This window comes from Ranitomeya imitator, chromosome 1 (genome assembly GCF_032444005.1).
Source record: "Ranitomeya imitator isolate aRanImi1 chromosome 1, aRanImi1.pri, whole genome shotgun sequence".
Lineage (NCBI taxonomy): Eukaryota > Metazoa > Chordata > Amphibia > Anura > Dendrobatidae > Ranitomeya > Ranitomeya imitator.
In genome coordinates this window covers 171,706,482-171,733,637 of record NC_091282.1, presented here as the reverse complement: position 1 = coordinate 171,733,637, position 27,156 = coordinate 171,706,482, and the positions used below count along the sequence as shown (strand labels likewise).

Below are 27,156 nucleotides of genomic sequence, written 5' to 3'. Positions count from 1 at the left end.
ACTGAAAACGAATACAAAAAAAAAACACCTAGATATGTGAACACATAATATAGGCTTTAAAAAAGACAAATGGAGAAATAAATTTGGTTTAAATGGAAAAAAAAATGTTTCAAAAACTCAACAAAAAAAAAAAAACAGGCATCAATGCAACCAGGTCCTTATTGTTTTGATGGACTGTAGCATTACTTTACTATATCCATGTGAATTTTGCCTCCCGTCCTGTCAAATTTCAGATATTAGAGTAAGTACTACTCTTATGTGATTTATGAAATTTAAACGTATTCTCAAATAATGATCTGATTCATAGACATGAAAACCATCATTATGAAATTCAATTCCTGGCGGATCACCAGTGATTAGCCTCATGAAAAAAGCAAATGCCGGCTACTTCTAACAGCAATCAGCGAGGATGACCACAACAGGACTGGAAAGGGAAAAGGCAGTGACAAGTATTCTAGGACACCTTCAAAGTATTAAATGAATACAAGAGACACTCTCAACTTCAGTGAATAGAAAAACTTTTATTCTTGTATTATTTATTTTCTTTTACATTTGGCTTTTGCTTGTTATCAGCCTTAATGAACACAAATCAATGTGAATCGTTCACCAGTACAATAAAATATAAATGATGCATTGCGTTTTAAATCATACATGAGCTTTAATGATGTCCAATGTCACGAGTAACCAAACCCAAACGTGTATAACAATGCCTTTGGATTTCCTGAAATAGCCACAGTCAATGAATAATATATTGCCCCAACACTTGGATCATTTACAAGTTCCTCTGCAGAAATACAAATATACCAGTATGTCAGCACTTATCAGGTCGAGTGGCAAGAGGAGAAATCTGTACGCTGGGACTGCAATGCGAAACAATCTCATACTGTATAGTGCTCAAACATTGAAGCGCTTACGATTAGAAAATTCAGCAGTGACCTCTTGTAGATATAAAGAAAAAATTATTCCCATAAGCACTTAACCTCAGATAGAAGGAAAAAAGTATAACCTTCACACAATGCCGAACATCTAAGAAACGTTAAAGGGAACGTATGTTGATGGTAACGTTTTGAAATGAAGGTCTCCATCAGTAGAGACAAACATTAATCTGCCATTAAACTCCATGTCTTTGTGGACTCTGCCCCAGTCTACACAGCAAAGCTTAAAAGTGACTTGAAGAAACCATCAGTTTCAGATTTATGTTATTTTCTAATTAATCATTACCTTTAAAGACTTTTTTGAAGACTAGAAGGTATTCTTTATCCATGAATAAACTTAAGACTTAACAACGCACCCATACTAGAGGTTATCTTCTTGTTAAACAGCAATGCCCACAATGAAAAGTAATACCATAGACAAACAGATGCACCAGATCTTGGGTTGTCTGCTACGTTCCTACTGGTTTTACATGTCATGGCCCTCTCAGATGGCTTTTCGTAAACTTATAATTTAGAATAGGTGGTACATTTTCTTTCAAGACACCTCAAATGCTGAAGGACCTCTTTTTTTAACTTCAGGACTCCCGTCAACAACTGACTGATCAATGCAAATGACGTGAATCTTTAAAAAAGTTACAAAGCATCTGAGGTTTGTATATGATTTTCTTTAACTGTGGCACAGATGGGTAATGTACATACTGAAGCTGCTGAAGAACCTGCTTTTTTAACAGAACGAAGGATGGCTGCACATCAAAACCTCCTACAGTATTAGTTCTGCTCATGATCAATAAAGATAAGTTTAAGGTAATATTTTACCGATAGTCTTAAAAAAAAAAAAAGCACCCTAGCTGGATCTAGAAAATCACAGACTGGAGCCGCTAAGTACAAATGATTAGCTTAACTAGAGTGCCACTGATGCCCATCATGTCTGAACCACGGCAGGCCAGTTGTCAGAACCGGTAACAAGTCCAACTATGCACTATGGCTCGCATTCACCAAAGTGTTTATGCCAGATAGTAAAACATTTGCAACATTTTTGTGCAACACGAAAATTTTGTAACTTTTGGCAGTTTCGATATGTGTGGCAATGCCAACCATCTAGTGCATGACGAGTTGTGGTGTCACAAATCTTACGTCAGTTACTGACTGGAGTATGAGTTGTTTCTAGGCACAGGACTCTAGAAATGCCTACTCATCAAGAGCGGCAGGAACAATGCCGATTTTGATGAATTGGGGCCTAAGTGTCAATTAAATGACAAGGATGGATTTTTGTTAATTGGATGTAAGCAATGAAAGTTCCCGTCACGTGACTTTAAGCAGGGATTTTGAACACCAAGAGGAATAACAGAGAAAGAATATTAGAAAACTATATAACTTTTTATTATAACAGGAGTACATTTTTTGCTAAAACTGTAATGGTGTGGCAATTTCACATATATTTCAATGTGTTTTCTGTCTTCTTTTTTTCAATTTTGGTAAATCTACATTACTGGGTACACCGCCGTCTATATTTTGGCTGCAGATCGGTAGCGTGATCTGTGTCAGATTGCTACATGCAGATTGGTCTCATTGAATGGGGCTAATTCATCTGCAGCAATAACCCGAGGGTCAGCTCTGACTACACTAGAAAGAGAACTGGAAAGTCCGTGATGTGAATGTACCCTAACCCTAGCAGACATGTAGCATGTGTGACTCCCCAAATGTACAGATTTACAGTGCCGACTAGTAACCCCTTGTACTTTCATTGGACCCGGTCTATTGATATTTTCACATGAACTCAGGAAGTTCTTTCTAAATGTACTTGACATTTTTGCACTGATGTATGCTTGGTAATGATAAGATCCATTACTCTTAGGCTATGTGCACACGTTCAGGAATTCATGCAGAAAATTCCCGTGGAAATCCGGACATTTCTGCCAGATTTCCGCAAGAAATCCGCATGCCTTTTTTTGCACGTTTTTTTCCGGACATTTCCCAATGCATTAGACAGTGGGAAATCCGCGAAAAAAACGCAAAATTAATGAACATGTTCATTATTTTTCTGCAATGCGTTTTTAGTGCGGAAAAAACGCACATCATGTGCACAAAAATTGTGGATTCCATTATAAATGATGGGATGCTTAATGTATGCAGATTATTTGCGGTTTTATAGCGCAAAAACGCTAAAAAAAACCGCAAATCTGCAACGTGTGCACATAGCCTTACAATGAGCTACATCCATCTCATGTGGAATACACAAATCCCTAGTGGTAATGGGGAAACGGCCACCACACACAATGCCATGCATCTGTGGGATCCATAGCTATCAGCATATGACATGATGGTAGCATGAACACACTTAATAATAGTCCACAAGACATTATGGGATATGTCAACTACACTCCACAGAAACCTATCTGAGCTTTCAACTGCGTACAGTCATGGACAAGAATTTTGAGAATGAGACAAATATTAATTTTTCCAAAGTCTACTGCTTCATTTTTTCTAATGGCAATTTGCATATACTCCTGAATGTCAGAGTGATCAGCTTAACAGCAATTACTGTACTTGCAAAGTCAATATTTGCCCAGAAAATGAACTTAAACCCCCAAAACACATTTCAACATCATTGCAGTCCTGCCTTAAAATGAGCAGCTAACATCGTTTTAGTGATTGATCCATTAACACAGGTGTGGGTGTTGATGAGGACAGGGCTGGCGATCAATCAGTCATGATTAAGTAAGAATGACATCACTGGACACTTTAAAAGGAGGCTGGTGCTTGGTATCATTGTTTCTCTTCAGTTAACCATGGTTATCTCTAAAGAAACACGTGCAGCCATCATTGCACTGCACAAAAATGGCCTAACAGGGAAGAGTATCGCAGCTACAAAGATTGCACCTCAGTCAACAATCTATCGCATCAAGAACTTCAAGGAGAGAGCTTCCATTGTTGTCAAAAAGGCTCCAGGGCGCCCAAGAAAGACCAGCAAGCGCCAGGACCGTATCCTAAAACTGTTTCAGCTGCGGGATCGGACTACCAGCAGTGCCAAGCTTGCTCAGGAATGGCAGCAGTCTGGTGTGAGTGCTTCTGCACGCACTGTGAGGCGGAGACTCTTTGAGCAAGGCCTGGTTTCAAGGAGGGCAGCAAAGAAGCCACTTCTCTCCAGAAAAAACATCAGGAAACGACTGATATTCTGCAAAAGGTACAGGGAGTGGACTGCTGAGGACTGGGGCAAAGTCATTTTCTCTGATGAATCCCCTTTTCGATTGTTTGGGACATCTGGAAAACAGCTTATTCGGAGAAGAGGTGAGCGATACCACCAGACTTGTCTCATGCCAACTGTAAAGCATCCTGAAACCATTCATGTGTGGGGTTGCTTCTCAGCCAAGGGAATCGGCTCACTCAGTCTTGCCTAAAAACACAGCCATGAATAAAGAATGGTACCAGAATGTTCTCCAAGAGCAACTTCTCCCAACCGTCCAAGAGCAGTTTGGCGCCCAACAATGCCTTTTCCAGCATGATGGAGCACCTGCCATAAAGCAAAGGTGATAACTAAGTGGCTCATGGAACAAAACATAGAGATTTTGGGTCCATGGCCTTGAAACTCCCCAGATCTTAATCCCATTGAGAACTTGTGGTCAATCATCAAGAGACGGGTGGACAAACAAAAACCAACAAATTCAGGCAAAATGCAAGCATTGATTATGCAAGAATGGACTGCTATCAGTCAGGATTTCGTCTAGAAGTTGATTGAGTGCATGCCAGGGAGAATTGCAGAGGTCTTGAAGAAGAAGGGTCAACACTGCAAATATTGACTTGCTGCATTAACTCATTCTGTCAATATAACCTATTGGTACTCATAATATGATTGCAATTATATTTCTGTATGCGATATAAACATCAGACAAACACTAATAAAAACCAGAGGGCAGCAGATCATGTGAAAATATAATTTTGTTGTCATTCTCAAAACTTTTGGCCATGACTGTACATGTTGGTAGAACTTATGGAACTGTGCAGTCTATTATGCCACACAGATGATACAGGGAGTAAAGATTTAGACCAATAATAATAATTAGACCAATATTTAATTTTTTTAGAAAACTATGCATCAATCTACTCTGCTCGTCAGGCTTTAAAACACACAGCCAAAACATAGGACAAGTTCAATATGGCGAGTTCATTGTTAATGAATAGTATCAAATTGAGGTGTTTCTCTACTTTACTGTCCTGAGGGCATCATTTTGCGGTATTACTAATCTTTAAGTATTATAACGTTACTGCCAGCACCGCTGCTTGGTTCTTCTTCCCCTCCATGCAGGGACGTCGGCATACTCACAGCCCCGAGGCATGCTCCCTGCTTTCTTATAATGTGTGCACTGCAGTTTGCAACAGTGCTCCCCCTGCTCTAAAAGGGCCAGAACGTGCACATAATAAATGTCCTCATCCAGTAGCTGGAAGGTATTTGGTAACAGTACATCTGCAAGATGGCTCCCAGCCAATAGCTGGAATGCATCATTTAAAAGTCACCCTCCCCAAGAGGGAGATGCCCAGCAACACATTTAGTCATTAGGTAGTGTGGTGTTCTACTAGTGCAGTTGTGAGGTTCCCTGGTCCCGAACCCGAATACCTGGTCCCAGATCCCTTTGTGACCAGTGTCCTGAACCTGAATCCCTGTGCGGCCAGTGTAATGAACCCGAAGCCCCTGGTCCTAATGTGGCCCAGGCCTGAATCTCATACCCCAGTCCATGCGTGACCAGTCCTGACCCTGAAGTCTCTGGTCCTAATGCGGCCAGTGCTTGAACTTTGTCTCCTGATCAGTTTGTGACCAGTCTTGAACCTGAAGTCTCTGAACTTCATCCCACATCCTAGCACGGCTAGGCCCTAAAAACCTCATCCCTCGGTCCATGTGCGGCCGGTGCCAGTAACAGTATCAGAGACCCGAGTGTCTGTGTGCGCCTCCAAATATTCTGTGCATCCAGACTGCTAAAACCAGCCTCCGAATCAGTCCAGTCTGCAGCAGCTGCAGTGCTGGGGACGGTCTAGGAGTGGTACTTGATGGCTACCTGCAGCCAAACCTTTCTCCATTAGGTGCTCCAGTGATCACCAGGCAGCAGCTTAGCTATGCCCCTTTGTAGGCAGGCGTGGCCCTGTGGGTCCTCCTCGAACCACGTGCGCCACCTGTGGCTGTGACAAGTATTACAGGTTCTCCTCCTGGTTAGTGCTGCTTTCCTCAGATTTCACAGCTCTACTGTCCATAATTTGGCTGCTGGTGGAGGAACGTGTGACCAGACCTGTTCAACTAAATCCTCCCGTTGAAAAACAAGTTTCCCATGTGCACCCATTTTGTAGACAGAATAGCCTGTGTAGTCTGTGAGGAAACTGGCACTAACAAGGAGGAGAACCTCTAATACATATATTTGTTAAGTGTCACACAATCATGTCTCAAACACATTTGTTTAAAGATATAGTGGCCAACCCATGATTTCATTGTGCCAAGGTCTACTTACTGTCTATTATGCAGATGTAGTGTGTATATATATATATATATATGATAATACATGCACAGTTAACAAATTATTGCAATCAAAGCATTCCCAACCAAAAGTAACCTTGGATCATATCTAAGGAGTTTATCGGAATATTAGGAAAACATTTTTACATGCCAATGGCACTCTGCAGTAATTCCTTCACGCCTCTGAAGAGTGAATTAAAACGAAGGTTTAAAAAATTATACTACCAGCCAATGCAGTAAATAATATGATGAAAAATTACTGTCATATTGTACAAGAAGTCCAATCAGTGGACAGCATGGTATCGAGAAGGAGATGAGCAGAATGATATATAGGTTTGTTGGAAATGATTCAGTATAACTTGTATTTTATTCATTTAAATACCTGTTTTTTATAGGTATGAGTCCAGTGGGCGGTCCTACTAGTGAGTGAAAGCTATATCTACATACACAGTCATCCAGGGAACACTATCAATCACTGAGTGGGACCACCCACTGGGGTAACACCAGGGATATCAATGAAAAAATACAAGTTATAATGAATGTTAATCTGATCAGATTGAAGTATATTTTGTTGGAAAACATTCAGTATAACTTGTATTTTTTTCATACACAGGCAGGATATTATAAAGCAGATCCCACGAACCATGTAAGAACTAAATCTATAGTCAAGAAAACAACTCAACATTATAAAGTTAGTGAGGTTGAAACTGTTTCAATCTTTTTATGACAAGTTAACTTCTCGCTTCTGCAATTGTCCGTTAATGTTTTGAGCACAGGTTAACAGCAAGACATCACAGGATCCTGTTATCTCTTTACTTTGTATTTACGTGACACATAGTCAATGTCAGAAGCGGAGAATGGCATGGGACAAGTTCCGTTTTTCCTGTGACAAGAAGAAAAGAAACATAGGTAGAAAGAAGATAGATCAATGTGAAGCACTGAGTCTGGAGATGAGAGATTGTCCACTGGTGTCCGATGGAGGTGGTGGACACACTCTTCGGAAGAAGCTGAAACATTAGGGAGGTATTACCAGTGACACCAATGTGAATTATTTCAGCCCAGGAGAATTTAAAGTTGATTTAGAAAAAACAATTGTTTGAAATGTTAAGTAAGATCCTAATTAGAGATGGTGAGAATCAATTCACATGTCCCACTCCATGGGACCAGGGCAGAGTTCTGTGGCCTCTGGAATGGGAGAAGGGGTGCAGCCTCTTACCCAACGGTGTATATGGCTCTTTCTTTAACTATCTGTCCAGGGGAATCGTCACATGTGCGTCACACCACAACAATGACTTTGCTCCACAAGAAGAACCACGGACATCAGTAGGTTATAGGAGCTTCTCCCTCTCCAGATAATTCTTGTGGCCGATGGAATGGGACATACAAATATTATCGCACAAATTGTACATCTAATGGAATTTATTATGGGATAACCCCTTTAAGGAGTACTATAAAGCTCTCTATCATCATGATTTTAACTTTTGTCACCTTCTTTGCAGCAAACACACACATGTACTGCCAAAATTGATTTCAGGCACAAAATACAAACGGCCTTTTCATTAGTTGCAGTGTCAATACCAAAGCAGCAGTTTGTAGTCAGTGGCTAAAGGGGAAGTTGGAGAATTGTGACTACACATGCGGGAGATGTGCACATCCGGAACTGGGGTACATAAAGCAAAAAAAGTATGAAAAGCAAAAAAGTATAATAACGTATTTAGCATCATTATTGTCAACTGGTGCATGTAAAGTAAACTGTGAACCTAGAGATTTTGTAATCATTTTCATAGTCAAATGTGTGACGAAATCTGTGTAGTCAAGTGCCATTACTGAGTATCGAACACTTAAAAAGTCAAATAAAACAATAGCAAAAGAATTGACCATGGTCACATCTAAAACAAAGACGTATTTCTATACAAGGTTTTGAGAGCGAGAATCAGAAGCAAACAAGAGTGCGGCATACCCACTTATGTGAAGACCCCCACAATGTTTTAATTGGCATCATCTCCGAACTATTTTACATAGGTGAATTGTTAAAGGCTATACATATAAGATTTAATTTTTCTTTACCATTTTCCCATTAATGGACCCAATATGGGACTAGATGTTCTGACTTTGTTCAGCAGTGTGACAATCTCTCACACACACACACAATATGGTGTATCGCATGACATTACACACCACGTTGTTTATCTCGCATCAATGCTATCCATCTGCACAGATATTTCAATCATAGCAGCCAGCACACTGCACATTTCAGTAGTATTCCCAAGCACTGACAAGTTTATAATTAAAATACATATATATATATTGCTTAATCCTACAAAGTAAACGCAAGAGGAAAGTAGATTCAAAATTCATGAAAAACATGGAAATGTCGGCTTCTTAGGAAAGCAATCCATAGATGGTAGATTTAAGTTTCTGAAGAATGAATGGTAAGAAAGGACATGATTGCGATCTATATAATCACTCATATTAAAACTACTACAGTATATATTAATCTTAAAACATTCAGCAAGTAAACAACAAAACAAGTACTCAAGGGTATTTTCAGAATTTAAATCATAACTTATTTATGCACATGTATCTTAAGTTCAGTCATTGATTAATCTAAATCTTATTAACCACAACATATTTTAGTGAAAAATCCGCAAAATCCTTCTTTATCTTAAATTCAGTTAAAACTTTTCAAAAAGTTCTTCAATCAAAAATGATTCCGCTACCTAATCCTAATCCACTGTAATTCCACATTCAAAGTCTCGCTCCTTGAAGAAAGAAATGGCTTTAAAACCAATGCACCTCAACAAACTGGCAAACCAAGGGCTTCAGTAAGACGCTTGATGTCATATGGTAGGACTCGACAACCTATCTGCAGACGCTACCTAGACAACACATCCACTAAATTGTGTAGCACAGATGTTCCTCAAGGTGGTTTTCAGATGTGCTACAAGAAAGGTGCAAATTAAATCAGAATTTTTCTCTTCAAGTATTGTTTCTTGCAAAAACGCGATCGCCCCTCAGAGTAAGATGCTGGAGTTGGTACTGCAACACTTCTGTGTCTGGGGACTCCTTGATGTTCATCTTATCTAGGTTGAGGTAGTCCAGGGACTTTGAATGTATCCTCTTGCCCTTAAGAAGACAAAGTGGTAAAGGACCATGGACAGCCTTGTAAGACTCGTATGGAATAACTTTATTGCACTTATCTCCTGAGCTTGGCATTCGCCTTCGTCTCCTTCCATTTATGGCAGGAATTTCATATGGTTGATAATGACGCCCTTTAGCTTTGTATATTCGAGAAGAGCGCGAAAGTCCAGAATCATGCTGCTTGGAACGAAAAGATGGTATGGCTTCAGTAGAATTCTCCTCGGTTGCTGCACACTTGTGTGCTAGCTTCAGAAGCTCTTCTCCAGTGGTAAACCCAACTAAATAATTGGAATCCATGTGAAGTATCTGATATCCTGACACGGTCCTACGAATTGGGGAGCATGGTGTACTAGAACAGCGGGGTTTCTCAGTTTCTACCTTTAATGGAGAATTCCTTTCTAAAGAGCTAGAAAGAGGTATAGAAGAAATGCTAGTCCTCTTATCTCCTTTAATATCTACTTCCATTTTGGCGGTTCCAATAGACCCTAAAATTAGAGAAGAATATAGATTATACAATGTTAAATTCGCAAAATCTTTGATTTATCTGCATTTCCCACTAAAGAAGTCATAGCAAATTGTAGGGTCACAGCAGGCAAACCTCCTCAATCACAAATCTCCTGGTGGCCACCCATTGCTAGTTCAGCTTCCTTTTCTGACCATCCAGCCAGAGTCCAGAAAAAGCCAAGCATACACAAGAGATAAAGTAGTACAATGCTTCAAATCCCTCTGGCCACTTTGTTCTAGGGAGCAGAAGGGTTCACCGTATGCCACCAAAGCCTCCCATAAATATATGCAACCCCCTTTAAAACTGACAGTTTAAAACTTATATTCCATCAACAAATAATAGGAAGAGGTTTGACTTCTGGCCTTGTAAGTTCACTTTCTATAATTCACCTATGCAGATGTAAGAGACCTGCTGTGTCAAATGGTGGTCATGTATATATTGCCCAGGTGAGACGTAGGGCCCTCCAAACTGCAGCCTATAACCACAGTCTCTCGAAATGAGAGGACCCTGCCTCATAGATTTTTGAGAGGCACAAAAGATGTAACTAAGTTTTTAATAAAAATTCTTAATGATACAATTGTAATAATTACTATTGTGCATTATCAAGCTTAATCTGAATCTCCAAGACATTATGACACAGCAATAAATCTGCAGAACTAAAAAATTTTCCTGAAAAACAAGCACACTATCCATGTTCAGAAAAGACAATAGTTTCACGGTAAACTCCTCTGGTAGGTGCGCAGACAAACAATGTGGAGGTGGCAGCCGTGGGCGGTTTCTATGGCTGCAACATGCTAACGTGTTTGCTCAGAACATGAACATGGGCATGCAAACAGGTCCGTTCACCGTGCCTTTCAGAAAGATCAAATAAATGATGAAAACGAAGACAAAACATTTAAAGCAGGTGTGTCAACCAAGAAAAGGAAAACAAAACTACTTATACAGTAATATAGGGGCTTAGTTCCTATAAAAATCAGTACAGATTTCACTGTTTAAGTGGCTGTGAAAAGGCGCTATTTTATACGTAACTAAAAGCCTTCAGAGCACCGTTACACCCTCTCAATTTGCATTCTGAGCAGTGTCCTTATCCTTATTGACAGCACTCGCTCGCACAGAGTAGGCGCTGCTGCTACCTGAATTCAATCCACGGCCCACACAGACACTGCAGAACACTAGCGGTGCACACACAGTGCAGATACAAACTCCGCTGACTATGTTCAGGGCTCAGGTAGCGCTCGCTCTCAGCAAGATAGTAGGGTCAATCAGGATTAGGAGAATGTGCAGAATGGAAACCTTGACCACACAACGGTGCACTGAAGCATCCTTGTGTGTATATGAAATAAAAGTTTTTCACAGCCACTAAAACACTGAGATCTACACAGCAAGTATGATACTTATCCCCTTAGTGATCGAGCCAATTTTAGCCTTAAAGAGGTTGTCCACTAATTTATCATTGATGTCCTATCCATAGCATAAGTCATCAATGTCTGATCGGTGGGGGTCCAACACCCAGCACTCCGCCGATCAGCTGTTCTCGGTGTCGGTTTCCGTAAATCTTCAATTGCGGGGCTGCTCAGACTACAGGTAGTGGCTGTAGTTGAGTACTGCACATCCACCTCCTATTCAAATCAAGGAAGAAGTGCTATTTGGCATTTGGAGCACAGATTTTGCTAGAATAGTTTGTCGGCAACATTTTCGCAGCCCCTAAGGTGCCCGAACAGCAGATGAAACCCAAAAGTGACCCCATTGTAGAAATTGCATTTCTCAATGAATCTGTCTACGGCTGCAGCGACCATTTTGCAAATCTGGCAGTCTGGTACCCATTCATTGTGTCCCCATATATTGTAGTGACCCCATACATTATGCCCAGCTTGTGCTTCTAGCGCAACACCGGACCCTGTAAATTGTTAATTGGGTTTTCTCCACTACAAAATACGAGGCCGTTTACTGTGGTTAAGGCATAGCAGGGCTCAAAAGGAGGAGGGCATTTGGAAGCGCAGATTTCTTTGGATTTTACTTGAAGGGGTGTTGGAGAGACGCTTTTTAAGTCTTTGTTCTACCAGAAACTTAAAAACGTCTACACTTCCAGTGACAGATGATGGACCTGAGTGGGGGATGGTCTTATGCAGGATAAATAAGTTTTTTTTATTGGTAACATTTTGGGGTATATAACATTTTTTGATCGCTTCAAGACTGGGAACACATTCCTGCATTCTATGAGCACTTATCCACCAAAAAATGTGATTCAGACCCCTGACAGAACCACCCACCATAATGAGGCAGATGGAAACACTTTGGACACCGCTTGGCATCTGCTCTGGTAGTGTTCAACTTTTTAGGCGTGCACAGACCTGTGGTCGTCCACACTTGTGCGCTAAAAAGATGACTAAATGATCGTACATTGCCAGAACAGAGACCAGTCCAAACTGTCTCCATCTGCATCATAAATGAGTGGTTATGTCGGGGAAGTTTGTCTGGATTGCGGTTTTGGGGAATTTATACACAGAAACCCCAATGTAAGAACTCAGTGGAGAGAGCAGAATAAATGTGCAGAGCCTTATTCCGATATTTGGGAAGCAGAATGAACAAATAGACAACTGTACAACAATATTTCTTAATTTATTTAAAGGGACCCTGTCACCCCCAAAATCGAAGATGAGCTAAGCCCACCAGCATTAGGGGCTTATCTACAGCATTCTGTAATGCTGTAGATAAGCCCCCAATGTATCCTTAGCTCATCTTCTATTTTGGGGGTGACAGGTTCCCTTTAAGCAAAGTTCACTGTGCGGTATAAGTGACAAGATGACTTTATTCCTCGGGTCGGTGCTATTATAGCAATACCAGATTTACATCTGTTTTTTATGTTTTGTGGCTGTCACAGAGTAAAATGCTCTTTTTTTTATTTAAAAAAAAAAGTTATTTCGTCTCCAAATGCTGAGAACTAACTTTTTTTTTTATTTTTCGGTGAACAGTAATGTTTGAGGGCTTATTTTTTGCTACCATTTTGAGGTACATAACATGTATTGTTCGCTTTTTATTTTAGATTTTTCAGACAGAATGAACAAAAACTAGCAATTCAGTTATTGTTTTAACTTTTTACTTTTTGTGCGGTAAAAGTGATAAGACTAAGATCTTATTTTATGCTTTGCTGCTTTTACAGGCTAAAAACGATATTTTAAAAATGAATTTGTTTTTATATCACCATATTCTGAGAGCTGTAACTTTAAATTTTTTTAACAAATCAGTTAAGACTAGTTTTTTGTGGGATGGTCTGGCTTTTTTATTTATACAATTTTTTTTTTACATATGACTTTTCAATCGCATTTTATTCAATTTTGTGTGTCAGTATGAGGAAAAAGCAATTTTTTTTAATGGTGTTTACCATACAGAACAAAACAAACATGAGTTTTATCCATCAGGTCGTTCCGAAAGCACAGATACCAATTATGTGTACTTTTTTTGTTTTAACACAAATGCTGTGTTTTTGTGATTCTTTGGGAGCTTTTTTGTGTTTCATCCTTTTTTACACATGTTGTTATTTTACTACTTTTTCCCCATGGGACATGAACATTTTTTACTTTGATTGCTGGTCTCATGCACTGCAGGGGGCGGTCATTGATCCTACCACAGGGGATCTTTTAACACCCTTTTAACCACTTAAGGTACCTTCACACATAACGATATTGTTAACGATATCGTTGCTATTTGTGACGTAGCAACGATATCGTTAATGAAATCGTTATGTGTGACAGCGACCAACGATCAGGCCCCTGCTGGGAGATCGTTGGTCGCTGATCAAAGTCCAGAACTTTATTTCGTCGCTGGACTCCCTGGAGACATCGCTGGATCGGCGTGTGTGACACCGATCCAGCGATGTCTTCACTGGTAACCAGGGTAAACATCGGGTAACTAAGCGCAGGGCCGCGCTTAGTAACCCGATGTTTACCCTGGTTACCATGCTAAAAGTAAAAAAAAACAAACAGTACATACTTACCTACAGCCGTCTGTCCTCCAGCGCTGCGCTCTGCTCTCTTCCTGTACTGGCTGTGAGCCGGAAAGCAGAGCGGTGACGTCACCGCTCTGCTTTCCGGCTCACAGCCAGTACAGGAGGAGAGCAGAGAAGCAGAGCGCAGCGCTGGAGGACAGACGGCTGTAGGTAAGTATCTAGTGTTTGTTTTTTTTTACTTTTAGCATGGTAACCAGGGTAAACATCCGGTTACTAAGCGCGGCCCTGCGCTTAGTTACCCGATGTTTACCCTGGTTACCGGCATCGTTGGTCGCTGGAGAGCGGTCTGTGTGACAGCTCTCCAGCGACCAAACAGCGACGCTGCAGCGATCCGAATCGTTGTCGGTATCGCTGCAGCGTCGCTTAATGTGAAGGGGCCTTTAGATCAGGAGTGGGGAACCTCAGGCCCCTGGGCCATTTACGTCCCTCGATGACCTTTTATGAGGCCCCGAGCAGATTCTCAGGGACCGCATTCTTCGGCAGGGAGGTGTATTTTGACACCGACTCCTACTCCACAGTCCTTGTTGAGATAGATCTGTGCTGCACTTTATGTACATGCTCAGTAGTGAGGCAGGCCTGGTCTACATACATCATCTCTAAATTAATTTACATTCAAACTGTAAAATGGTCCTCCATATTGGTACCTCAGTCATTTCCGGCACAGATTAATATGCGCATAAAGGATTGGTGCTTGCTCCTCTTCTGCTGTTTCTTTGGTATTATTATTTTCATTTAATTTGTCTTAAAGGGAACCTGTCACCCCGTTTTTTGAGATTGAGCTATAAATACTGTTAAATAGGGCCTGCGCTGTGTGTTCCTATAGTGTATGTAGTGTACCCCGATTCCCCATGTATGCTGAGAAATAACTTACCAAAGTCGCCGTTTTCGCCTGTCAATCAGGCTGGTCAGGTCGGGAGGGCGTGGTGACATCGCTGGTTCTTCCTCAGCTTTACGTTGGTGGCGTAGTGACGTAGTGGTGAAGACACAGCGCGCGATCTGCGCTGTCATCCCTTTCGTCGGTGGGGGCGGCCATCTTCCTGGGGCCGCGCGTGCGCAGATCGAGTGCTCTGCTGCACGGGGCTTCAGGAAAATGGCCGCGGGATGCCGCGCGTGCGCATTAGAGATCGCGGCGGCCATTTTCCCAAAGCCGAGATGCAAACTCGGCTTTGGGAAAATGGCCGCCGCGATCTCTAATGCGCACGCGCGGCATCCCGCGGCCATTTTCCTGAAGCCCCGTGCAGCAGAGCACTCGATCTGCGCACGCGCGGCCCCAGGAAGATGGCCGCCCCCACCGACGCAAGGGATTACAGCGCAGATCGCGCGCTGTGTCTTCACCACTACGCCACCAACGTAAAGCTGAGGAAGAACCAGCGATGTCACCACGCCCTCCCGACCTGACCAGCCTGATTGACAGGCGAAAACGGCGACTTTGGTAAGTTATTTCTCAGCATACATGGGGAATCGGGGTACACTACATACACTATAGGAACACACAGCGCAGGCCCTATTTAACAGTATTTATAGCTCAATCTCAAAAACCGGGGTGACAGGTTCCCTTTAAATGAAAAAACACAAAAAGAATTGTCCTAAAGCCAAATTGGATATAATTCCACACCAAACATAAAATAATTGGGTGGACAAAAGTATCGGCACTGTTCGAAAAATCATGCGATGCTTCTCTAATTTGTGTAATTATCAGCACCTGTAACTTACCTGTGGCACCTAACAGGTGTTGGCAATAACTAAATCACACTTGCAGCCAGTTGACATGGATTAAAAATTGACTCAACCTCTGTCCTGTGTCCTTGTGTGTACCACATTGAGCATGGAGAAAAGAAAGAAGACCAAAGAACTGTCTGAGAACTTGAGAAACCAAAATTGTGAGGAAGCATGAGTAATCTCAAGGCTACAAGTCCATCTCCAAAGACCTGAATGTTCCTGTATCTACTGTGCGCAGTGTCATCATGAAGTTTAAAGCCCATGGCACTGTGGCTAACCTCCCTAGATGTGGACGGAAAAGAACAATTGACAAGAGATTTCAACACAAGACTGTACGGATGTTGGATAAAGAACCTCGACTAGCATCCAAACAAGTTCAAGCTGCCCTGCAGTCCGAGGGTACAACAGTGTCAACCCGTACTATCCGTCGGCGTCTGAATGAAAAGGGACTGTATGGTAGGAGACTCAAGAAGACTCCACTTCTTACCCCGAGACATAAAAAGCCAGGCTGGAGTTTGCCAAAATTTACCTGAAAAAGCCTAAAACGTTTTGGAAGAATGTTCTCTGGTCAGATGAGACAAAAGTAGAGCTTTTTGGGTAAAGGCATCAACATAGAGTTTACAGGAGAAAAAAAGAGGCATTCAAAGAAAAGAACACGGTCCCTACAGTCAAACATGGCAGAGATTCACTGATGTTTTGGGGTTGCTTTGCTGCCTCTAGCACTGGACTGCTTGACCGTGTGCATGGCATTATAAAGTCTGAAGACTACCAACAAATTTTGCAGCATAATGTAGGGCCCAGTGAGAGAAAGCTGGATCTCCCTCAGAGGTCATGGGTCTTCCAGCAGGACAATGACCCAAAACACACTTCAAAATGCACTAGAAAATGGTTTGAGAGAAAGCACTGGAGACTTCTAAGGTGGCCAGCAATGAGTCCAAACCTGAATCCCATAGAACACCTGTGGAGAGATCTAAAAATGGCAGCTTGGAGAAGGCACCCTTCAAATATCAGGGACCTGGAGCAGTTTGCCACAGAAGAATGGTCTAAAATTCCAGCAGAGTATTGTAAGAAACTTATTGATGGTTACCGGAAGCGGTTGGTCGCAGTTATTTTGGCTAAAGGTTGTGCAACCAAGTATTAGGCTGAGGGTGCCAATACTTTTGTCTGGCCATTTTTGGAGTTTGGTGTGAAATGATCAATGTTTTGCTTTTTGCTTCATTCTCTTTTGTGTTTTTTCATTTAAGACAAATTAAATGAAGATAATAAAACCAAATAATTTGTGTTTTCAATCATTTTCAGGAAGAAACTGAGTATTATCTGACAGAATTGCAGGGATGTCAATACTTTTGGCCACAACTGTATAACATTATTATTGCCTCAGTACATTTTGCTGCTTATACAATGTATAAACCTCTCTGCCCACTGACGACACCCCCGGCAGAAGCCTTTCTCCTCGGTAGGACCCTCGATGGCTGATCCATGCTTACTGATGAGCTTTGTCTATGCAGTGTTATCTTTTAATATAAGAGGTGTCAATTGTAAAAATGATTGCAGTGCGGTTTTATTTTTATTCCTGCTCCACCTCACACAAAGGCCCTGCCTGATCACACCATGCTGCAATACGCTGCCTCCAAGGAATAGCAATGTGAGGAAGAATCTTCTCACGTGAAATGACAACACAGAGCGTTATGTGGTCCGGGCCATTGACAATATATGCGGGTCGGCATTTTCACTTCTTAATTTCTATTTCCTAATCTCGGACAACCCCTTTATATACTACCCATATAGAGCACGTCACAAACCATGCAACTCAATGGAGTCTGCCACTGGCTATAGATGAGTGTTCAGCAGATGGCCCCTCCTGGCACTGGTGGTCCCTACTACACAGCTGGAACAGGTCTGGGGCTTGCTGACACATAGTCTTAATCGGTTCAAAAGTTGCAAAACTTTGGGATTTGAAAAACAAACAAGTCTTGGCCGGGGGCAAATCATCCCACATGGAGTCCCACAGGGGGGATTTCCGATATGCAAAGGGTGGTCGTGCTCATTACACCTGCAAATAATCTCCCTATAGGTTACAGTTAGCGCTGCAGGCTGCAGGACGGGAAGTCATTCAGTGACAAGATGGGAAGAAGTACGAGTACCTGAGCGTGCACACCGCATCCACACTACTGCCCAAGGGTCACACTGACGACAGGAAAAGCACAAAGCCGATACAGATCACTGGCGGAAGCAGAGCACAGAGGGCCGCTGAGCGGTAACAGGATATGGCCCCTTCGTAGGCCAATATCTCATCACAATCCCATCAGTTTTGAAGCAGGATGTGGCCCCCGTACCTCTTCGGACCCTGTGCGGCCCTGATATGTATAATTATAAATATGCACATTACTTATTGCTAACTACATGTTTGTACCAATGATATGTTCTTCAGGATGCAATATAGTACAAGTATACATATGCAGACTGTATATATTATATATGATCTACATTCAAGAAAAGAGGAGGGGGGGAGAGGAAAAGTTAGGAGCTTGACACGCCAAGATATGCATCTGTAAACCGTTGCAAATGAATGTACCGTAACTGGTGGGTGCAGTACCTGCTGGTGATTTCAGCTGAAGTAGAAGAAAGGAAAAGGGAATATCTAGCACGTCCATCCAGTGGATGGACGTGCTGGATATTCCCTTTTCCTTTCTTATATATGATCTAGCATACAATCAGATATACTGTATGTCCACCATATATTCGACAGAAACTGCACTCAAAGTGACCAACGACCTTCTGACAGCAAAATGTAACGGTGATCACTCTCTGCTCATTCTTCTCGATCTTTCTGCAGCTCTCGACACTGTTGACCACCCTCTCCTACTATCTAGGCTCCAGTCACTAGGCATTAAGGACACTGCTCTCTCCTGGTTCTCCTCCTTTCTTTCTGACCGCTCCTTCAGTGTTCTGTTCTCTGGCTCCACTTCATCTCCTCTTCCTCTCACTGTCGGGGTACCTCGGGGCTCAGTCCTTGGCCCCCTTCTCATCTCTCTCTACACGGCCCCAATTGGACAGACCATCAGCAGATTTGGCTTTCAGTACGTCATCCCCTGACCTTACTCCTGCTGTAATACAGAACACCACTGACTGTCTGTCTGCAGTCTCCAACATCATGTCTGCTCTCTATCTGAAACTCAACCTCTCCAAAACTGAACTACTTCTGCTCCCACCATCTACTAATCTCCCTAAACCTGACGTTTCCCTCTCCGTGGGTGGCACCATAATAGCACCCCGGCAGCAGGCGCGCTGTCTGGGTGTTATATTTGACTCCGATCTCTCCTTCACATCCCATATACAATCTCTTGCCCGCTCAGGCCGCTTACACCTAAAGAACATCTCTAGAATCCGCCCTTTTCTCACTATAGAAACAAAAACCCTCAGTCGCCCTGATCCACTCCAGCCTGGACTACTGCAACTCTCTATTAATTGGCCTCCCCCTTACTCGACTTTCCCCTCTCCAGTCCATCCTTAATGCAGCAGCCAGGGTCGTCCATCTAGCTAATCGTTACTCAAACGCGTCCGCTCTTCGCCAGTCGTTACACTGGCTGCCCATTCATTACAGGATACAATTCAAAGTACTTGTTCTCACCCACAAAGCTCTCCACAGTGCGGCACCCCCTTACATATCCCTCCTAATTTCTGTCTATCTGCCTAACCGACCTCTGCGCTCTGCAAATGACTTTCGACTAACCTCTGCACTCATCCGTACCTCCCACTCCCAACTACAAGACTTCTCCTGTGCTGCGACAATCCTCTGGAAAGCTCTACCCCAAGAAATTAGGACCATCCACAATTTGCATAGTTTTAGGCGCTCGCTCAAGACACATTTGTTCAGAGCGGCCTATCACGTTCACTAATCAAAGTCATTTTATGTTTGTGTGTGTGTAGCCCATTCACTACTTCCATCTATCCCCCACCCCCTGAAGATGGCTGGACCATCATTGTAAATACTTCATTGTAAATACACACCTGTACTTTGTATTTCCCCCACCTCATAGTAGATTGTAAGCTCTCACGAGCAGGGTGTTGCTTTAATAATTGTATCGTTAAGGCTAGGGTCACATTGCGTTATGTGACCCCGTTTAACGGACTACGTTACACCGCGGTGTAACGTAGTCCGTTAATGCCGCCATTGATTGCAATGGCGAACGCATCGCTAGCGAACGCCCACATTGGGCGTGCGCTAGCGATGTGCCGTCATTTGAGTGATGGGCCGCGAACGCTGCTTGCGGGGATCTGCGCTAGCGGGATCGGCTAACGCCCCTTTTGGGACATTGCGTTAGCGCAGTCCGTAGCGCTATGCGCTAAACGGACTGCCCTAACGCAATGTGACCCAACCTAACATTGTTACTTATGACTGTTGTGTTTGAAGCTGTTAAACTGTAAAGAGCTGCGGAATATGTTGGTGCTATATAAATAATTATTATTATATATACCTCCATATAACAAATGTACCCCATATACCATGTATGCTCCCATACACCCCCGTATACCAAATGTACCCCATATACTATATAGCCCCATACACCCCATATACCAAATGTACCCCATATACCCCAGATAAAAAAATTTACCTAATATACCATATATGCTCCCATATACAAAATGTACACCTATATACCCCCATGTACCAAATGTGCCTTCATATACCCCCATATACTTTCATGTACCATATATACCCCCCATATACCAAGTGTGCTCTCATACCCCACATACCATATATACCTCCAGATACCATGTGCTTCCATATACGATATTGTTTGCAAAACTGTAAAGCACTGCGTAATATGTTAGCGCTATATACATAGATTATTATATTATACCATATAAGCTCCCATATAAAAAAATATACCCCCATATACCATATATGCTACCATATACCAAATGTACCCCTATATACCAAATGTGCCTTCATATACTATACCAAATTTGCACTCACATACCCCATATACCAAAGGTGCCACCATATATACCATGTGCTCCCATTTACCAAATGTACCCCGTATACATCCACATGTACCAAATGTACCCCATGTTCCTCTATATACCCCATATACACTAAATGTGCCTCCATTATCATATATACCCCCATATACGCCCCCATTATCATATATACCCCCATATACCAAATATGCGCTCACATACCCCATATACCATGTGCTCCTATATAACAAATGTGCCTCCATATACCATATATATCCACAAGTACCCCCATACCATATATATCCCCATGTGCCTCTATATACCCCATATATTCTCCCATATGTGCCTTCATTATCATATATGCTCCCATATACTATATGTGCCTCCATTATCATATATGCCCCCATATACTATGTGCCTCCATTATCATATATACTCCCATATATGAACCCATTATCATATATACCCCCATGTATTATGTGCCTCCTTTATCAGATATACTCCCGTATACCATATATGCCCCCATATACTATATGTGCCTCCATTATCATATATACTCCATGTACTATATGTGCCTCCATTATCATATATACCCCCATGTACTATATGTGCCTCCATTATCATATATACTCCCATATATAATTTGTAAAGCGCTGCGCTGCGGAATATGTTGGCGCTATATAAATAAAAATTATTATTATTATATACCATATATGTCCCCATATACTATATGTGCCTCCATTATCATATATACCCCATGCACTATATGTGCCTACATTATCATCTATAATCCCATCTATATATATAATTGTCTAAGGGTTTTTCCGTCTGCCTGCCTGTCCTGGAAATCCCGCGTCTCTGATTGGTCGAGGCCGTCAGGCCTCGACCAATCAGCAACGGGCACAGCGACGATTATGTCATAAAGGACGTAAATTTTCCGTCTGTCTGTCCTGGAAATCCAGGAAAAGCCAGGCCTCGACCAATCTGCAACGGGCACAGCGACGATGATGTCATAAAGGACGTAGAAATCCCACGTTTCTGATTCAGCGACGGGCACAGTATCGACGTAGATGTCATAATGGTTGCCATGGCGATGATGATGTCATAAAGGTTGCCTCGACCAATCAGCGACGGGCACAGTCTGCCGCGAATTCTGGAATCATCATTGTCCATATACTACGGGGACATGCATATTCTAGAATACTCGATGCGTTAGAATCGGGCCGCAATCTAGTGTACTATATGTGCCTCCATTATCATATATACTCCCATGCACTATATGTGCCTCCATTATCATATATACTCCCATGTAATATATGTGCCTCCATTATCATATATACCCCCATTTACTATATGTGCCTCCATTATCATATATACTCCCATATATACTATATGTGCCTCCATTATCATATATACTCCAATGTACTATATGTGCCTCCATTATCATATATGCCATGTACTATGTGTGCCTCCATTATCATATATGCCCCCATGTATTATATGTGCCTCCATTATCATATATACCCCCATGTACTATATGTGCCTCCATTATCATATATACTCCCATGTACTATATGTGCCTCCATTATCATATATACTCCCATGTACTATATGTGCTTCCATTATCATATATACTCCCATGTACTATATGTGCCTCCATTATCATATATACCCCATGTACTATATGTGCCTCCATTATCATATATATACCCCATGTACTATATGTGCCTCCATTATCATATATACTCCCATGTACTATATGTGCCTCCATTATCATATATATACCCCATGTACTATATGTGCCTCCATTATCATATATATACCCCATGTACTATATGTGCCTCCATTATCATATATGCCCCCATGTACTATATGTGCCTCCATTATCATATATACCCCATTTACTATATGTGCATCCATTATCATATATACCCCCATATACTATATGTGCCTCCATTATCATATATACTCCATGTACTATATGTGCCTCCATTATCATATATACTCCCATGTACTATATGTGCCTCCATTATCATATATACTCCCATATATAATTTGTAAAGCGCTGCGCTGCGGAATATGTTGGCGCTATATAAATAAAAATTATTATTATTATATACCATATATGTCCCCATATACTATATGTGCCTCCATTATCATATATACCCCATGCACTATATGTGCCTACATTATCATCTATAATCCCATCTATATATATAATTGTCTAAGGGTTTTTCCGTCTGTCTGTCTGTCCTGGAAATCCCGCGTCTCTGATTGGTCGAGGCCGTCAGGCCTCGACCAATCAGCAACGGGCACAGCGACGATTATGTCATAAAGGACGTAAATTTTCCGTCTGTCTGTCCTGGAAATCCAGGAAAAGCCAGGCCTCGACCAATCAGCGATGGGCACAGCGACGATGATGTCATGAAGGACGTAGACATCCTGCGTCTCTGATTGGTCGAGGTCGCCAGGCCTCGACCAATCTGCAACGGGCACAGCGACGATGATGTCATAAAGGACGTAGAAATCCCACGTTTCTGATTCAGCGACGGGCACAGTATCGACGTAGATGTCATAATGGTTGCCATGGCGATGATGATGTCATAAAGGTTGCCTCGACCAATCAGCGACGGGCACAGTCTGCCGCGAATTCTGGAATCATCATTGTCCATATACTACGGGGACATGCATATTCTAGAATACTCGATGCGTTAGAATCGGGCCGCAATCTAGTGTACTATATGTGCCTCCATTATCATATATACTCCCATGCACTATATGTGCCTCCATTATCATATATACTCCCATGTAATATATGTGCCTCCATTATCATATATACCCCCATTTACTATATGTGCCTCCATTATCATATATACTCCCATTTACTATATGTGCCTCCATTATCATATATACTCCAATGTACTATATGTGCCTCCATTATCATATATGCCATGTACTATGTGTGCCTCCATTATCATATATGCCCCCATGTATTATATGTGCCTCCATTATCATATATACTCCCATGTACTATATGTGCCTCCATTATCATATATACTCCCATGTACTATATGTGCTTCCATTATCATATATACTCCCATGTACTATATGTGCCTCCATTATCATATATACCCCATGTACTATATGTGCCTCCATTATCATATATACTCCCATGTACTATATGTGCCTCCATTATCATATATGCCCCCATGTACTATATGTGCCTCCATTATCATATATACCCCATTTACTATATGTGCATCCATTATCATATATACCCCCATATACTATATGTGCCTCCATTATCATATATACTCCATGTACTATATGTGCCTCCATTATCATATATACTCCCATGTACTATACGTGCCTTCATTATCATATATACTCCCATGTACCATATATGCCCCCATATACTATATGTGCCTCCATTATCATATATGCCCCATATACTATATGTGCCTCCATTATCATATATGCCCCCATATACTATATGTGCCTCCATTATCATATATACTCCCATATATGCCCCCATATACTATATGTGCCTCCATTATCATATATGCCCCCATATACTATATATGCCTCCATTATCATATATACCCCCATATACTATATGTGCCTCCATTATCATATATGCCCCCATATACTATATGTGCCTCCATTATCATATATGCCCCCATATACTATATGTGCCTCCATTATCATATATACTCCCATATACTATATGTGCCTCCATTATCATATATACTCCCATGTACCATATATGCCCCATTATCATATATGCCCCCATATCCTATATGTGCCTCCATTATCATATATACTCCCATGTACCATATATGCCCCCATATACTATATGTGCCTCAATTATCATATATACTCCATGTACTATATGTGCCTCCATTATCATATATACTCCCATGTAACATATATGCCCCCATATACTATATGTGCCTCCATTATCATATATACTCCCATATATGCCCCCATATACTATATGTGCCTCCATTATCATATATGCCCCCATATACTATATGTGCCTCCATTATCATATATGCCCCCATATACTATATGTGCCTCCATTATCATATATGCCCCCATATACTATATGTGCCTCCATTATCATATATGCCCCCATATACTATAAGTGCCTCCATTATCATATATGCCCCCATATACTATATGTGCCTCCATTATCATATATGCCCCCATATACTATATGTGCCTCCATTATCATATATGCCCCCATATACTGTGCCTCCATTATCATATATGCCCCCATATCCTATATGTGCCTCCATTATCATATATACTCCCATATATGCCCCCATATACTATATGTGCTTCCATTATCATATATGCCCCCATATACTATATGTGCCTCCATTATCATATATGCCCCCATGTACTATATGTGTCTCCATTATCATATATACTCCCATGTACTATATGTGCCTCCATTATCATATATGCCCCCATGTACTATATGTGTCTCCATTATCATATATACTCCCATGTACTATATGTGCTTCCATTATCATATATGCCCCCATATACTATATGTGTCTCCATTATCATATATGCCCCCATATACTGTGCCTCCATTATCATATATGCCCCCATATCCTATATGTGCCTCCATTATCATATATACTCCCATATATGCCCCCATATACTATATGTGCTTCCATTATCATATATGCCCCCATATACTATATGTGCCTCCATTATCATATATGCCCCCATGTACTATATGTGTCTCCATTATCATATATACTCCCATGTACTATATGTGCCTCCATTATCATATATACTCCCATGTACTATATGTGCCTCCATTATCATATATGCCCCCATGTACTATATGTGCTTCCATTATCATATATACTCCCATGTACTATATGTGTCTCCATTATCATATATACTCCCATGTACTATATGTGTCTCCATTATCATATATACTCCCATGTACTATATGTGTCTCCATTATCATATATACTCCCATGTACTATATGTGCCTCCATTATCATATATGCCCCCATGTACTATATGTGCTTCCATTATCATATATACTCCCATGTACTATATGTGTCTCCATTATCATATATACTCCCATGTACTATATGTGTCTCCATTATCATATATACTCCCATGTACTATATGTGCCTCCATTATCATATATGCCCCCATGTACTATATGTGCTTCCATTATCATATATACTCCCATGTACTATATGTGTCTCCATTATCATATATACTCCCATGTACTATATGTGTCTCCATTATCATATATACTCCCATGTACTATATGTGCTTCCATTATCATATATGCCCCCATATACTATATGTGTCTCCATTATCATATATGCCCCCATGTACCATAGTTGCCCGTCAGGCTGTGGCCAAACAATGCCGCGTCCCTTTCTGCAGCATCATGCTCTGTGCTGAGGAGCGGGCACAGTGTGGCACAGCCAGGACCACATCCCAAGGGCGACCTCCAGCTGCGCCATCTGTGGCACTGAGCAGCCGCGTCCAGAAGGCAGAGCTGCATTGTGCCCCGCAGCCCCATCCCTCACACAATAGGACCAGGCATCCCCCCACACACCCTGCTCCGTGCCCACCGCATGAGCTGGCACAGCTGCAGTGCCAGGCTGCCCGCCTCCCGGTGCTTTACCTGAACGCCCGGCGCCGCCACTTCCTGCTGCCGCTGCTGCACAGGAGCCGGGCGAGGCAGCGCTGTGTGTCCGTGTGATCGGGGAGGGAAGAGGCGGAGTGCGCCCGTAGGAAGACGCCCACAGCTTCACCCGCCTCGTGCCGTTTCCAGGGTGAGGAGCTCCCAGTGACAAGCGAATGGGCACCCAGGGGTGTAGGCTGTGAGGAGGCGGCCTGCGCCATGTTATCAGCACGACGCCAGTACACAGACCCAGTGTATGAGCAGTCATGTGCATGGAGCATAGAGGGAGCCAGAATTATGGGGGCAAAGCATCACACCGCCTGCTGCGCTGGGGACCTCCACTGAGGCGACTTTCACACTAGCGTCGGTACGGGGCGTCGCCATGCGTCGACACAACGCAAACTGAGAAAATAATGAACAATGGGGGCAGCGGAACGCATCCGCTGCCCCATTGTAAGGTCCGGGGAGGAGGGGGCGGAGTTCCGGCTGTGCATGCGCGGTCGGAAATGGCGGGCTCGACGCACAAAAAAAGTTACATGTAACTTTTTTTGCGCCAAAACACGACGCATCTGTCGCAAGACGGATGTGACGTGTGGCAATGCGTCGCTAATGCAAGTCTATGGAGAAAAAACTAACCCCATCAAAAGATCATAACCTCCAAAATTGCACTGAAAATTAATAAAAAAAAAAAAAATGAAGTGAACAAATCAATAT

General features: G+C 42.1%; 1 protein-coding gene across 1 annotated transcript; it reads right to left on the bottom strand.

Moving 5' to 3' along the window:
- Positions 1–501: 501 nt before the first annotated feature.
- MACIR (macrophage immunometabolism regulator) lies at positions 502–26,637 on the bottom strand. Its single transcript, XM_069752464.1, has 2 exons — positions 26,443–26,637; positions 502–10,058 (listed from the first exon to the last, which is right to left on the bottom strand). The coding sequence occupies exon 2, from the start codon at positions 10,036–10,038 to the stop codon at positions 9,412–9,414; it is 627 nt and encodes a 208-aa protein (XP_069608565.1). The 5' UTR covers positions 10,039–10,058; positions 26,443–26,637; the 3' UTR covers positions 502–9,411.
- Positions 26,638–27,156: the final 519 nt, after the last annotated feature.